This window comes from Staurois parvus, unplaced genomic scaffold (assembly GCF_062004578.1).
Source record: "Staurois parvus isolate SC_StPar_1 unplaced genomic scaffold, SC_StPar_1.0 ptg000216l, whole genome shotgun sequence".
Taxonomy (NCBI): domain Eukaryota; kingdom Metazoa; phylum Chordata; class Amphibia; order Anura; family Ranidae; genus Staurois; species Staurois parvus.
In genome coordinates, this window is record NW_028318012.1 from 1,876,454 (window position 1) to 1,893,488 (window position 17,035).

At 37.7% G+C, this 17,035-nt stretch overlaps 1 protein-coding gene across 2 annotated transcripts in view; it reads right to left on the reverse strand.

The window, feature by feature from the left end:
- The window catches only part of ZEB2 (zinc finger E-box binding homeobox 2), a 197,047-nt gene that overhangs the window by 158,163 nt on the left and 21,849 nt on the right, over positions 1–17,035 (reverse strand). Inside the window, exon 3 of one of the 2 annotated variants that reach the window (XM_089679028.1) lies at positions 13,120–13,215. The exons of the other annotated variant lie outside the window; for it this stretch is intronic. Coding sequence (XP_089535154.1) covers positions 13,120–13,215 — 96 coding nt within the window. The remainder of the gene's footprint in view (positions 1–13,119; positions 13,216–17,035) is intronic. 2 annotated transcript variants of the gene reach the window in all.

A 17,035-nucleotide genomic window follows, 5' to 3' on the forward strand; every position in this document is an offset into this window, starting at 1 on the left:
GCCCTAATGAACTCTCAGTTTATATTGGGTAAATACATTGCAGGCTCTGCAAAATCTTTTAGTCCGTTTTTTTTGGAAAGCAGCCACAACCTGAGTAGAAAAGCCTGTCCCCTGCAGCATGCTGTAGAGAAGGTGCTTTACTCTATGCGTGTGGAAGCAGTGGTCTTTCTTCAGACCGTATAGGTTGGTTGCCCTTTGCTAAGTCTTGTCCCCTGCTGACTGGTTAATTTTAGCTTTGACTCAGCAGGGGGCATGTTGGACTACTGCAGAGAGACCACTGCTTCCACACAGAGAGCAAGAATATTTCTCTAAGGCATGCTGGCAGGGGACAAACTTTTATTCTCAGGCTGTGGCTGCATTCTAAAGAAAACTAACTGTACAACTTTGCACGCCTTTTTTTATGCATTCATTGTTTCATGTTTTTGTTCATCATTTTGGACTATTCATTCATTAGTGCATTTAATCCAAAGCATGAAACTCAAAACAGGAGACTTACTTACCCAATGTCTAATAGTTCCCAAAAGATGGGGGAGGTAGAGTAGCCTGTAAGTGCTCACTGACAAGATGGTTCTACTCTTAAGCCAGCCATAGATGAATCGGATCTCAGATGGCTCAGCAGGAACCAGACAAATTTTGATCCATCTATGGGCAGGCTGATAGTACTGAAGTCGATCCATCAAATGAGTTCAATACAACCAGCCTGTCGGATTTTTTGGATGTGGGTACTGCTGGCAGTTATAGCCACTAGCAATAATCATTGTGTTTTGCCGACCGGGAAGGCTCCCCATCAGTATAACACAATAGCTCCATGGTAGGGATTCCCCCATGAACAATGACTGTGTTGATGGTGAAATCGAGCGATTTCCTTGAAAGCTTGCCTTAGTGTAGCTTTATGCTACCTAAATTTTTCAGCAGAAATTTGAACCGTGAGTGGCCATGTCTGCACCACCTGATCTGAAAATCTAAGTATCCTTTTAGAAAATTTTCAGCCTAATTAGATGCAGCCACTGTTTGAGTATTCAGACAGCCATGAGTATGAGGATGTCTGAACACAACAGCTAGATAGGGGAAATTCCTAGATCAATGTTGCATAGTGGGGCTGAACAAGAGGAATCTAAAAGTGTAGACAGATTGTTCTGTGTAACAGGCCAGACAAAAATAGGGCATACACAAGACACCCCCCCCACACACACACCCATCTCAAAGGATGTTAAAGTGGTTGTAAAGGCTCAAGGTTTTTTACCTTCATGTATTCTATGCATGAAGGTAAAAAACCTTCTGCACAGAATGTGCAGCAGTGCCCCCAGCCCCCAAATATTTACCTGAGGCCCATTGCAATTCATTGATGTACACAACAGCCTTGGCTGTCCCGGGTCTCTGCCTCCTCATTGGATGAGACAGCAAGTGGGAGCCATTGGCTCCTGCTGTTGTCAATCACAGCCAGTCAGCCAATGAGGAGAAAAAGGGGTGGGGCCAAGCCACAGCTCCATGTGTGAATGGACACACGGAGCACCGGGTGCCCCCATAGCAGGCTGCTTGCTATGGGGGCACATGACAGAAAGCAGGAGCCAGGAGGGCCTGAGAAAAGGAGGATCCAGGCTGTTCTGTGTACAACCACTACACAGAGCAGGTAAGTATAGCATGTTTGTTATTTTACAAAAAATTATCCTTTAGTATCACTTTAAGCCTTTTTTTGAAGCTCAGCTTATACAGTATAAAGGGTTCCATCCAAAGGCACGTTTTACATTTTTGGTATAAAGCCTCTTTTTGGATCAATATGACATTACCAGGATTTCAAGTTTGGTGGTAACCTTGTTGAGATCAATATGACACTAGTTTTTAGTTGGTATGATCCTTACATTATTATAAGCCTGTCTTTCATCTGTTCTCTAATATCTGGAAAAGGTGAACAAACAACACCTAAATCTGACTACAAACATTCAGATCTCTTCATGTATTTTTGAAAAGCTTTAAAATCTATTGGGTTTGCACCCCTTTGAGATCATATGTCTAAAATGTGTTAAAATCTGAAAATTCTCCCCGATCCATCTATTACGCAATGTAAGAACAAATCCCTACTATGAAGTAACAAAGCCCAAACTCACAGACAGTACCGTAGTGTTATAAGTGGGCCACCTGACTATCGTAACTGAGCTGCAGAAATAAAGTTGCCAGGTTTTGAAGGTTTTCATCGCACAACCAGTACAGAATGTTTAAAGATGGTAGGTAACGATCTATACAACAAAGCACACTACTGGAAATGAAAACGTTTGTATTTAAGAACATATTTTAGCTGAAATGGCTGCAAAGCAAAAGTGACAAAAATGTGTCATTTATCAAATGATGTATTTCTAGGGGATAAAAGTGCCGCCCCGAGGAATCCAGCGCGCGTCTTTTTCTCCCGTTCAACAGATGGATCCGCAACAAGTTGCAGTCTAGAGTAGGCCCTCTGGCAGCACGACTGGGATAATTACAAATTATGGCACTTCTGGTGGGGAAAGGGAGAAATTTTTGTCACCCTTTTCATTTTTTGTTAAGTTGGCATGTACATCACGCTGTGCGGGAATGCGCTGCAAGGGTTAAAAGTGATCCCCTACGGTTTTTGCATATGGAAATAATCTCCCATTAGACCGGAGCCGGAATCCTCGTTCGCGACAGAAAAAGAGCGCTCCTCGGAAGCAGACAATCAATGCACAGCGCGCTCTACATATATCACAGCGTTATTAATGTACATTCCGTTTTATATTGTAGTATTTCACGGGAAGCCTTGTTGGTTTTAATGAACACTCAAAAAAATGACTCAAGCCATTTTCAGCGTATTAAAATCAGTCAATTTGAGGCAAGCGAACTGAAAAGGTAATGAGGACCGTTAGGCGGCTCAAATAGCCTAGAAGACATTTGACTGTTTTCCCTTAAAATAAATGTTTGGGGACTCTTCCTTTTCTGGATCGGCATCTGATGGCAAGGGCAATGTGTATAGGCAATCTAAAAGGGTATGTAAATCCTAACAATGAACTTCTCTTTTTTGCTCCCTTTTGGCATGTTAAATAAACCATCAAAAGTGTTCTGATATATTGATTTGACAAGTGCAGAAAAATACTTGCTGATCCTGCCCAGATTTCTACAGAACCCTTCCCCTCTATGTTTTGGAGAAGAAGACATGGAAGATTTTTGGTGCCCTGTCCTAGGATGCCAGTGCTACCTCTTTATAGATGATTGAGCGTTGTCAGCCTAAGACAGTAAGTGTGTTATTGCTATATCTCTGGGTAAAGATAAAGTAAAAAAAAGGCTAAAAAAGAAAACTAATGAAGCCACCATATCTACCAAATGGTAAGCTGCAATATATAACATTTTTGTTCTTGGCTTTCCACATGCTTTGAAACCAGGCTGGCTCTGAGCTGATGAACGAATTAATGAATAAAACTGATTTGACCATAAGATTTAACCACTTGTTGAATGGATCGCCCTTCTTGATTTCGGATCTGCCTTTGTATTACCAGTCTTAGGGCCTCTACACAATGGTCACCAGGCTGCAAATGTGTTCTGTTTCTGATGAGTTTGGATATAATATGGGACCCTTTAGAGATAAAAATATACATATAAATTCAATGGCTAAACTTTCATAGAAGCTTTAACATGCTAGTGTAATTATTAAAGTAGTTTTTAATATTTTTAAATGGCAACTTTTATGAAAATAATTTCTGTGTAGTGCAGTTGGAGATTGTCCCTTACCTACTGTCTGGTAAAACTGTTGTCACCAGGATAGTAAATGAGCGAAAATCTCTTTAATTGAACCCTAGGTAGCAATAAAAACTAAACAGGGGTTCTCATCTTTTTCCACTCTATCCAAAACAACAAAAAATGGCGGTACAGACACTTTAATCATTTCTAAAGTGATTGAAGGCAAGAGCGCCTAGATGGGGAAGGAACACATATGGAAAAAAAAGTGCATAGATGCCAAAGGTTCCTCATTTGGAGGGGCTATTTCTCCTAAGAAAATCTCTTTAACTGCTATCTAGGATAGCAGCATACACTACACAGGGCTTTGTATTGTTTCCCATTCTATCCAAAATAACAACAAAAATGGTTGAACATACACTTTAATCATCTCTAAAGTGAATGGAAGCAAGGTCGCCCAAATGGTGAAAAAACCTGAATGCAAAAAAAAAGCGTATAGATGACAAAGGTTCCTATGCGGCATACACAAGGACCTCCCCCCCTCAATGGATGATAATACTTTTTTGGGGCTTAGCATATATAAAGTGTTCCATCCCAAGCCAAGTTTTCAATTTTAGGTGAAAAACCCTTTTTGGGATTAATGTGACATTAGCAGGCTTCAAGTATGGTAGAAACCTTGTTGAGATCAATATGACACTAGTTTTAAGTTGGTGTGCTCCTTACATTATTATAATCTCGTTCTTCTCTCCCATCTGTTCTCTATAAATATTACCTAAGAAAAGTGAACACACAACTCTGAAATGTGACTGCAAACATCCAGATCTTTTCATGTATTATTGAAATGCTTTAAAGTTTTTAAGGTTTAACCCCCTTTAAGATCATCATATGTCTATGCAACTAAACAGGGCCTCCTATTCTTTCCCATTCTATCCAAAACAAAAAATGGCTGGATATACAATTTAATCATATCTAAAGTGATTCAAAGCAAGTGTACCCAATGGTAAGGGAGCACATGGAAAGCAAGTGCATAGAAGCCAACTGTCCCTCAAATGGAGGGACTATTCTTCGTAAGAATCAAATCCTTTGCTGATTCTTTCCTGCTCCATCATTTTGAACTGATTTATAGACATCTTTAAATAATAATGAAAGTATTATATAGTACACTAAACCACTTATATAAAACCTCTAAACCATTTCATTTATTATTTTGAAAACCCAGTATAAAGGAAAATGAGTGGAATTAACGAATCATTTTTTTTTGCATATTAATTCTTTGAGGTCCACTGAACTTAGGGTATGGTAAGTGTATGCCTTTTGCCTTCTTTATTCTATAAGGTGTCCTTTTTTTCTCATCTCAGAAAGTTTGAAGGTATACAAGCATCTAACAATCGCTGGTGCATGTGTAACCTTCGTATTTGAAATACTTCAGAGACGTACAGATGTGCCTCTACTGCTTTGAAAAAAACTACATGCTGTCAATACATGCTGGTAGGTAACTCCGCTACAGCAGGAGGCTCAAAGTTTTCCAGCATCAACCCCACCACACGTGTATTAGTTTTGACTGTAGCGAATGCAGGGGGAAAAAAAAACTCTTTTATAGGCAGGAGCCCTAGACTGCTAACATGTCATTGTACCAAGCAGTTTAAAGCCAGCCTATTACATGAACCGCATGTCTCTCTCCTGGTCTGCTCTTGTTACTCCTAAGTGAAAACTTGAAAACTTTCACCAATTTCATCATCAACTTTTTTTTTTTTTTTTAGTAAAAACAAAGTCTGGATGGAGACTGAGTGAAAATTCCCAACTCCACTTTATCTTTTCAGAAAGAGGAAAACGCGTATCAGCAGAATCCGCTCTCGCCCTTCATTTCATTTATAAATGACAAAAACGATGCTATTATATATTATTAATTTCTGCTGTTCTTCTACTCCGCTCTGCAGCGCTGATCCGCGATGGGAGAGTGGTGTAATTATGTTCTGCTAGGGCACCCATCCGTTTCCTTTCAAAAAATGTATCAGATCCTTAATCACTCTGCCCTTCTGGGTGAGCAGGAGCGAGCATGGCGGAACACAAACAGGGCCCGTTAGTTTATACAGGAACACCTGCTTAGCGTGACAGCTGATGTCACTCAGCGAGAGCCACACAGCAAGCAAAAATATCAACAACAGCGGAGGAGAACTTAGCTTAAACAGGGCAGTAAAACAGTCAGCACCGTCATTACAATTATAACTGGACGTTAATCCCGTCTTGTAGAGAGCAACTGCAGTCACGTGCAGCCGAGTAAGGGCAAAGCTTCACGTGTGATTTCTAAAAATCCATTATTATTATCAACATCTTGCTACAAGAGTTTTCCAAGTTATAATAAAATAATAATAGAGGTGCAAATATAAGTGAAGTTTCGGGGGCATACCATTGCTAATTTAGGGAGTCCTGACTTGAGATTCCTAAGGCAACGTCTCTTCTAAATGCAGCCCTGACCACATTGTCTAAGGAGAGGTTTTAACTTTTCTGTTATTGGTGTTTGTACTGGGAAACCCAGCACCCTGGTGGATGTGCCCAAAACGGCATTGTTCATTCCTGTGGTTTTCAGATTCTGCCCTTTCGCTAACCACTGGAGACTGTCTATAGTTCCCCTAAATCAAGAGGGATCACTTCTAAACAGGAATGTCTAAAGTTCCCACAACTTTTGCCAACCACTACATCTTCCTTAAACAGAGGTTCAGCGACTTGGACGAGACAGTAGAGCATTTTAAGGCGTGCTCCTCTTGTTTTTTTGAATGAATATACAGAAGAAGGCATTTGCAAATTAATAATGCAGTAGTTCCATTTTCTGGTCTTATTATACAGACTGATTGTTAAACCAATGATGTTTTTAGGATGTAAGAAATCTTTTTGCAAGTTAAAAAAAAGTTAGGGTAATTATGTATGAGAGGAAGAGATCATAATAATGGGTTAATCATATATGCAACCTTTTTCTAAAAGCAAAATACTCATCTTTTAGAGAAGCCATTCTCAACAATGGTGGAATTCTGAAATCCCAGGGTTCCTCCAGAATTTGCTAGTGGTTCCTTGGGCTGTGGCCTCCCATTTAATGATGCCTGCATAGTTCCAGAGCCAACACCATACAGCAGAGGCATCAGCATGACACCAAGGTCACTCTAGCCTTATGCAAAAAATAGACAAAATCAGTCCCCTGCGCTCAAGAGAAGTGCACTGGCAAGCAGTCAATCTGAGATCTTCGACTGATCCAATACCAGCTCCGGCTGTGCTGCACCCTAGCAGGCTGGGGTAGTAAAACTTGTAGTAAAACTACAAAAACAAGAAACAGAGGGCGCACCAGCCAAGTGCATTACCTTTGCTATGGTTTTATTAATGTTAAAAAACAGGTGTATACTCAGAAACAACATCAGTATTAAAGCACATAGAACTCCACAATGAACGTGAGAACGTCTGGTCTCCTAGCCTATTCCCACATGCATGAAGACCTTCCAAAAAGGCTAATGCATTATGATGGGTGATCCCTCTTTGTCAGAGCCCTATGGAAGACTTATGTACAGGGAGCATTTTTCCCATTGGCCACCAATATAAGGGACATTTTTCCCACTGACCCCCACAAAATTATTTTAACAAGGGTCCCCTAGACCTGAACATTATTTCAAGGCTCCTCTGTTGTAAAAAGGTTGAAAAATACTTTTTTAGAGGGTGAAAGTTTTCTTTTTTCATCATTAGCTGGACACAAAAATAGCAAGACTTTAGCAAATGATCTTTATATAGTTATACAACAGTTGCATGCTGTTGTTAATCTGCATGCATTGCCCCAGTCTGATGAGGATGGAACCAAACATCTTCCAAAACACATTAAAGTGGAACTTTAGTCGGAAAATTAAGTTCTATAAGCTATGTAAAACAATAAAAATAAGTGCCTATACTGTTTAAAATCCAGTAATACACTGTCTCACCCTGATCTGCACATGCTTAGTTGCTCTCTATTTGTAGGCACTGTTCAGCAAATGTAGAGGCTGACCTGCTGACAGTCTAAAGACTTTCTGCTGCTCAGGGGCTCTGGGCTGCAGCAAAATGGCAGCTTCCAGCAAGAAGGAACAGGAGCAATGCTGGAGGCAATTTAAAGCACACACTAATTGTGGTTGCATAATTATTAATGTGGAATATATGTTCCTTGCTAAAGAAAATTATTTTTTAGCAAGTAATTATGAATAAAGTTCAGCCTTAATCTGGAAAAACAGTTTGTCCAGCATACAGTTGCTTAATAACCTGAAGGAGTTGGATATCTGGTACAGTCTTCCATGGCTATGTATATGTTCCATATGATTGACACTGGACCATTGAATTTTCTTCTGGTTGAAAAAATATAATCAAGTTATTTGTTAATTGAAATAATATGGACATTTTCAACTGCAGGAAAGTATACACCATTTAGTAAAGTAGTGGGCCGTCTCTTTGATATAAAACGCACGTACATACATATATAATGAATGACACACCTTGTAGGTGGCAATGATAAGGTTTGTTAATTTGCCTTGAATCACATCAGCTGCTAACAAGCTTGGTGAACATATCAGGAAACAACATGGCTACCAACACACCCACAAGATCAACTGTTTTACTTTGGACATTAAAGTACTAACATCAAAACTTCTCCTTTTTCTTTTTTCAAATACGCATTCAGAGAGAGGGGCGGATATGGTAGAGCTTTTCTTTTTCTCTGATATGACGCCTTGAAGGGAAAAAAAAATTATACTTGCAGCCCACATAGGACAAAATGGCATTGCCGTTTTTTGATGCCACCAATGGGCACATCAACAGAAAGAGATGAATGGATTCTTAGCAGTAATGGAAAATAAATCTTTTGCCTAAATACAGGAAGCACAGGACAAAGTGTCATACCTTTACATCTGTCAAAGATGGACGTAGTTCTAGCTTAATGAAAGGCGTGCGTGATTACATGACATTGGTACATCACAGTACCAATCACACATTAATGCTGTTGATTTTTTTTTTTCTGTAAATTCTACCCTTTGCTTTTGGATTTCACAGATGTACAAGCCACGTTCGAAGAGAACAAAGACTGCACATTTTAACACAAATCTAAGCCTTTGTAATGAGCTATGCAATGCAGCTGTAAGTGCAGCTGCAATTTAAAAAAAAAATGTTCTTTTAATGTCCAGCTGGTCCCGTGCTTTAATAAAATTGACATATTGATTCCTTTGAATTTACAGATGCCTATTTCATAAACTCTATCTCCAAAGCTTAGGCATCTTCAGAGCAGTCATTTTTTTCCTCCAAATGGATCAATTATGTGCCCACGTAATCCTTTTACCTGTGAAATCCATGCATACTTTTCCCATTTGCCTCCATTCCCAGGCGGACAAACCAGCATTATGTACGCATAAACAAACAGAGCATTTCCCAGATGTTGGGGATTGTTTTCAAACTGGAAGGCTGTCTCTTGGGCCACTTTTTGAATCATAGATAGTATTGCTCTTCCTTCATGTAACCTCTATGTGTAAGTTAAACTGATAACTGTCAATGTTATGGATTCTCAGAAGAATCATGTATTGAGGAGGACCCTCCCCCCTTCTAAGAGTGACTGGATTTCTCTAGCTTTCCATAAGTATCTGCCTATTAATCCTCAACCACAATCATAGATGTTGTAACCTGTTGTCCACCAGCAAAACAAACTTTCTTCTTCCTAACCAAACATCTCAGTTGCTAATATACCACAAATGATAAACAGCAAGGTAACGTCACAACAAATTTTTGAAAGGTATATTGCAGGTTGATGTGGACTTGTTTGAAAGCACTGGAGAAAATCAGAATAGGAGATGCCGAAGCAACTTAAGTGACGTTGCGTTGCATTTTTTTTTGTTACCCAGCAATAAACATTGACATCTGGGATGGGATTTCATCTGATGGGCACCTCAAATTTATTTTTTTAAAGCGTTCACATTGTAGTGCAATGTGTTTAACATGCCATTATCACAATTACGTAATGTCCGTGATAATTTTTTAAATTTGCATCAACAGTTACATTTTCAAGACAAGCTTTCAAAGGCCTACTCCTTTTTTTCTCTGAAAGAGAACAAGGGTATAGACCCTTAAAAGCTTGTCCTGGAAATATAACTGTTAATAAAAATTTTTTAAAAGTATCCGGGCAGTACTTAGTATTTTTGCAAATGCATTTAAATGGATACAGTCCCCTTAAATATTGTAATATAGAACTCAGAATAAAATGATTTTAGGTTCTAAGTCACACCAGCCATAACAGAATTCTCCTAGAAGACAGTAGCCATGAAACCCAAATCTTTACTTTGATCATCAACTTCTTTACACCCTATCTAGCTTGTTGCTGTCTGTGTCCACAAGGGCCATGAACTTGCCACTATCTAATGATTTCTCCAATTAAGAGTTAATACTAAATTAGGAAATGTATTTTCTAGCAAAACTGATGCTTGTTGTAATTCCTGCCATTAATATCAAGGACAAAAGATAGACGACCTTGCTGTTGACCTTTACAGTATCTGTCACCTACAATACTGACCTCTTGAGATTTCTCATGGGTTCCCTACTTTGTTCAACTAGTTTTCAAAAGGCCTTTATTAAGTTAGTCTTGCGATACCAGACAGTACTCCACAAGAAACCATATGGCAAAACAATAGGAAACTAAATAACAGTATACAACATATAAAAGATAACAAGTGATAGGTTGCAGCTTCACCACATGATGAACACCAAATTCCTTCTAGGGATGAGATGATTAGGAGAGCTCTTTTGATATTAGAAAGAACTGAACTGCAGCAGATTACAAACACTGGTGATAAACTCGACAACTCAGATGACACAACTTGAGTTTAAAACTTGAAAGTATGAAAAACTGTTTAGGTTCATATTAACAACATGACACTGTGATATAGTGATGTCAGACAATGATGTCACATTCTCTAGACTAGCCATGAAGGTGGCGGAAAAATAACTCATGGAGAACAAGTATAAGTCATACATAATTTGTGCCAACCAAACAGATGTAAAATGGAACAAACACATGTAAACACATGGGAGCAAGAAAGCAGATTCGTAGATGATTTCCACAGCCAACAAAATGTTAAAAAAAAGAAGCCATTTAAAAAGGCAGAACCTTCAAAACACAAGTGGCTAACCTATATTAAATTGTCAAAATGCATACATATCATCAGACTTGTTCAGAACAAATTAAAAAGTACAGTAATCCATAGAAACAAATCAAAATGCATGTTGTAGAGTCCTGATTTTAGTATGTAACCTGATTAGCTGCAATGGATTACTGCACTTTGTGCTTTACTCTTTACCTTTAGCATTGCTTTACCTGCTAATCCTATAGATATATCAAATCTGTCTACAAGAAGAACAGACATTATAGTAGACAAACGGAACTTGAACCATAAGAATGAATGGCTTCTGTGGAAACTCAAGCCATTCTCCTCTATGGCTCTTTAAAAAAATGTGACCTCAACTACCAGTAGGCCTCATTTACCATTATCCATAACAATCTGCCATGCTCTTTGTCTATTTGGTCACCTGTGTTGCAGGTATGACAGTAAATTAGGTATGACAGTTAAATCTGTATGGCCATTACTGGCGACACAGACACTTTAATAAATGAGGCCTAGTCAACATTGGTTAATACAAAGTTAATACAAAGTATGTTCAACGTGCAGTATCCTATAGCATTATATATATTGCTATAGGATATATATATATATATATATATATATATAGATAGATACCTAAGTTTGGATTGGTCACTGTGGGCTACTGTGCTTTGCCCTTGGTCATTGTACTCTCAACTGTTGTATGTCTGATATGTCATAGTAAACTGCCTGCCAGTTGATTGCACTAGGTACATAACGACTCAAGTTTCCTGTCTGGCAGATACAGGCCAAAAAAAGAAAAATCCAGAACGTTGGAAATTATTTTCAAATTAGCTCAATATTTTGCAAACATTTTCACCTGCATGCTGGGAACACCGAGGAGGGGCAGGGTGGCAGTTGTGCATTTATTTCTACATCCTCTGCTGAATTCATTTATAAATTACCTCATCACTGACTGAAATTAACACTGATTCTTACAGGCAATTTCTCAATTTCCAATGCTAATTACATTTTTTTTACTTTTAAATTCCGTACCACCTGTTTTGGGCAAGACATCTTAGGCAGCGAGACCACATTTAATCACAATTTTAATTAACCGCCCCGTAGATGTGGAAAAGAAGCAATTATAATGTAGATGAATGATGATTTTTTTTTTTCATGGAATTGTTTTGTTTCCCCGCATGTTGATTGTTGCACAGCACACAAATACAGTGACTGTGGATTTTTTTTTTATCATTATAATTTCATAATTTTTGTTAAAAAAAAATAAGATTGGGGATAAATGAGATCATCTGTTTACAAATTGATTGATTTTGTAAACTTCCAGGGTGCATGCATCTCACAATGAACTCCCTGATCTGAAAAATGGCTCAGGACTAGGCCTCCATCAATTTTAATCTTTGAGTTCATGTCAACCCCTTTTTGCGGTATTTGGGAAATAGGAATAGATTTCAACAATGATCTTAAATTTTTTTTTTTTTAAATTGCCAAAAAATAGTTACAATATTTTCAAAGTAGAGAATGTAAATTAATAGAGCTTAGATTTCAGGAATTGTGGATATCTCAAAGTTATACTTTGGTCATGTTGGGTAGTTGAGTAGTATTGTTTTATTTGTTTAGTTATTTAGGCATTTTCCCATCCCCTCTGTTTTCCTTATCTTCCTTATCCTTTATTCTCTTTTTTTTTTTGTTATAGTTGTAAATGTACGTAGCATTATTTGAGATCATAATGTATGTACAGAACTTTAACAAAAGATATATTTAAAAAAAATTGTTCCCATCACTTTGATTTGCGTGCAAAATCGAGAAATGATATCTGAAATATGAGCTCAAATTCTGTAGAGAAGAATGAAAACCAAAGGAATTATTGCCAACATATGGGGCCCATGCACTTGAATGCTCTGCAATGGGCCTACCCTGCCTGTGAGTTATTGCATGTAATGATCTCACAGCTTGCATGTAAGTTCCATAGAGAAACATCATCACTACTAGCAGACTTAAATAGTCTTCTTGCCTTGAAATTAAAGAAAGAAAGAAAAAAAAACACAGCTCCTTTCGGAGAGATGTGTAAAAAGAAAAAAAAACGCAGTGCTTATTTATAGATTGGAAGACAGATACTGACAAGATAAAACAATTAATGCTTCCTCAGGGACGTCAATCTCATAGCTCTAATTACAAAAAGATTTATAACAGTTATGATAACCAACGCAAACATTTAAAAGGAATTGTCATAACAGGAGGCGACTGTGCATAAAAAAAAAAAAAATTAAAAGAAGGGTACACTGGGAAAAGGACCTACTATTCTGTGAGTCTGTCCTCTTACAAATATTTGGCAGTCGTTCTGGGAGAAGGGGTAGGTCCTGCACATCTGTATCAATGTCTAATGTAAGTCCTCCTTTTTTCAAGCAAGGGAAAAAAACAAGAGGTGATTCAAACAGATGAAATGGCATGCTATTCAAACAGACACATGCACACACAGAACTACAAACTAGTTAATTCTCATTGTATTGAATAGCACTTTAATGGAACGCATTATGACTTGTGACAGTTAACTTTTTTAAACTCATGAGCAAAGTTTAAAAAAAATGGTGCTGATAATAATTTTATGATGACCCATTCCAACATGGCATTAATCATTAGAATGAGTGAAAGAAACTTCATAGAGTGCTGGGAAATTTCTTCTAGTAGGAACCTAATCTGTTCTAAAGGTAATGAGTGGCATAGCTTCTCAAACAGTTTGCTTCATGAGCAGACATTATTGGTTAAAAAAAAAACAGTGAAATAATAAACAGCAAACAATAAAAAAAAGTTTGGCATCAATGCCTATGGTGTTAAATGATCCTTCTAGCAGATCAGATTTTCTTGTATTGCATTACAATTTTCAATGGGTAGCCAACTGTTGATACTGTTTTATGCATGCAATTTCAGCTCAAAAGCATTTCATATATATATATATATATATATATATATATATATATATATATATATATATATATATATATATATATATATATATATATATATATATATATAAATGTTCAGCCAGATACTCTTACACTGTATTAGAATATATATATATATATATATATATATATATATATATATATATAAAATGTTTTTCACAACAAATTTCTAAAGAACCTTTATCTTTTTTCAACTAACACAGTACAAAATGTTCCGTTCTGAGCAAGGTTCCAATGTCAGTTCCTGTCTTGTAACATTGGCCAGATCTACACTACTTAAATAAGACATTTGCAATATCTCCTATACATCCCGGCCATTAGAAACATCATTACTATTTGATCACATGCAGAATGCAACTTAAGTGAAAGATTTCAGAAGTCTGCAGGGAGGGGAGGATGGACCAGTGCTGTTTTATGTTAACTCTAAAAGATGAACATCTGTCTTTGCAGCCCTCCTCTGCTAATGGGGTCTGTAGGTTAATACAGTGAAAGGGGTCCAGCTTTTGCGCTTCTTTGGAAAAGGGGGGGGGAGCTACCGACAAATAATTATAACAGTGTCACGAGATTTGGTTTAGGAAACAATAAGAAAGAAAGGAGGAAATGGATACATGAAGCTCATTTTGACTTTGATTTTCAGACCTGGAAGACAACGGCACTGTTACTATTAGTCAATTTGATAAAAATGGTGTAAAGAGCAAACCTTTACTTATGAGCATCTTAAAAGTTTAGAGAGAACCTGTGTGCAGCTTATGGCTGAGTGTACATGTTTAATTGCTAGTATATTATTAATTTAACCCCTTGTCATCAACTGCTTGATTTGCCATATAATGTTTTTGATTGTAGCGGTTGTCAATGAGGGGTTAATTGCCTTCTAACAAACAAGCTATTAAAATCTCACATGTATTTAGTCATATGGGTACAAAGCGCAATGCCATGGAAAGGACAGTAACACACAGCAACCAATCAGACTTTAGTGGCCAATTTAAAACAGTCTTATCCTTAAAAGATGATTGGCTGCTGCGTGATAATGTACTTTGATCATAATCTCCTTGTGGGCTTGAGCTAGATCTATGTTGGCCTAGGAAAATATGGGGAAAAAAATGCAAATACTTTACCAGTTTTTGCAAACCTCAGAACTTACTTCAGTCATTAAACTGGGTTTAGAGGTCATTTTTTCATTAATGTGATTGGCTCGCTGTATACACAAATTCACTGACTTCATTGTTTTAAAAATCACTTGGTTTAGGATTTTTTTTTTCTTTGTTGGTCTGCTAAGAACAATGTGTGGCAAAAGAGCTGGCAATTTTCTTTAGAAATACTTCTCAACAAGACCTTACTTGATTCTGATTCTCAGCTTGGCCTAACCTATCTTATACTGCGCAGTTGATGGAAGGAACGTCTTAAAAAAAAAAAAGAAGGAAAGCATGTTGAAATCACTTTCTGTGTCCAACAATGAGCTATTTTGACTCTTGAGAGTGCTTACTGTCTAAAATATGTTTAACCCTTACCTTGCCCAATAAAGACAACTAATGTTAACCAAAATCCTCCTAGATGTCACACCAATCTTGGCCAACAAAGGTCACATTTAGGATGCTTTTTAGATGTGAAATGAAGGTCTGAATAACTTCCAAATGATTACTTTTTAAGAATTTATATATATACAGGGTGGACTGACAACTCATGGGGCCCCCGGGCAATAGGGGATCATGGGGCCCCTGTGTCCTACCCACACTCAAATTACACCCAAAAAAACCTATGAAAGGTACCAGGGCATCTCATGGGGCCCCCTACTGACCCCGGACCCTTGGGCAGTGCCCGAGTTCCCCAATGGTCAGTCCACCTCTGTATATATATATATATATATATATATATATATATATATATATATAAAAGTGCATTGCTCCATCATTTATCTGCACAAACTACTATTACCACATTTATCTCAAGAGAAGAAAAATGATTGGCCATAAGAATTTAAACCGGCCAAGGGATTGATATGCCAAGATCCATTGGCAAGGAGATGCCTGCCCATACAACCAAGAGCTATTAGACATGTAAGCATCTTCTGATCTGTAAGTGTCTAACTTGTGCAGTGAAGATCGGGTGGTGTTAAACAGTGTACCCATCAAACAAGTCAAATGTAACTGCGCTGTGGGTCTTAGATTTAAACTAAGGCACGTTTATCTGCATAGGAGAAACAATGCCTGAAAAGAAAAGACAATCTGCTCAGATCAGTAAAATAATTATGCTAAAGCACCATTGTGTCAACTTCCATAATGATCTTTACATCCTATAGCCATGCATTGGCTGATCCATGTGTTTGCATTTATTTGTAAATCATCCCATCTTATCCACCAAATGCAGTTTTGAATTATACTTGTCAATTTAAAAGTCGAAGCAATTCTCAACGCTTGGAAATAGAGCTAACCTTTCCGGAGAAGCTTATAGGCAAATCCACTGTAGCAATAATCACTTCTAACAAATGATCAAAGAAAAAAATAAATCTTTCCTCCTAATAAGACTTTTTTTCATAAGGAAAAAAATCCAATCCCCCGTTTTTTTAAAATAGATAACAGCTCGGAGGCAAGTAGCAACCTAGGTATCAGAAGTTATTGTTTTATTGTTTGTTGTATGGAAATCAGAGTGATGTTCCAATTCCTGTTCTTGCTATCTTAAGACTCTGGAATAAGTTTGCGCTTGGCCTATGAAGACTCATTGTTCCGACCTAAAGTTTTTTAATATCACGGCGAACATGGAGCATTAGATCGGGGAGGAGGGTGTCAAGCCCATGTGCACTCGGATGGTGCCAGCATGCCATCTCTATGCCTTTGTTCAAAGCTTAACAAAAATGGGCCGTCACACCATTTAAACTCAACAGGGCCTGTCGAATGGGTATCAACATCAGCCAATGCCTGTCACACACACACACAGGGCTAAAAACTGTTTGAAAGCAAAGCTTATGTCTGCCGCAGAAGTAACACAGACTTAATAATCAACCTAATGCAAAAAAGTGCTTTAAAATTTTTGGTATGAGGCAATACCTTTTTGGAAGAAATGTTGCTAAACTCTTGTTGAAGTGATAACCAAAACCCTATTTTTGACTATTTTATGCCTTCACTATTAACTTGTGCTTAAAAAATAAAATGCTTTTGCTGCCTTTAAGAGAAAAAAAAACCTAGAAGTCGTTTTTTCCCCTCTGCTCCGGAGCGAGCTTCAGGATATCGTTGAACAAACAATAATGTAAACCGACTA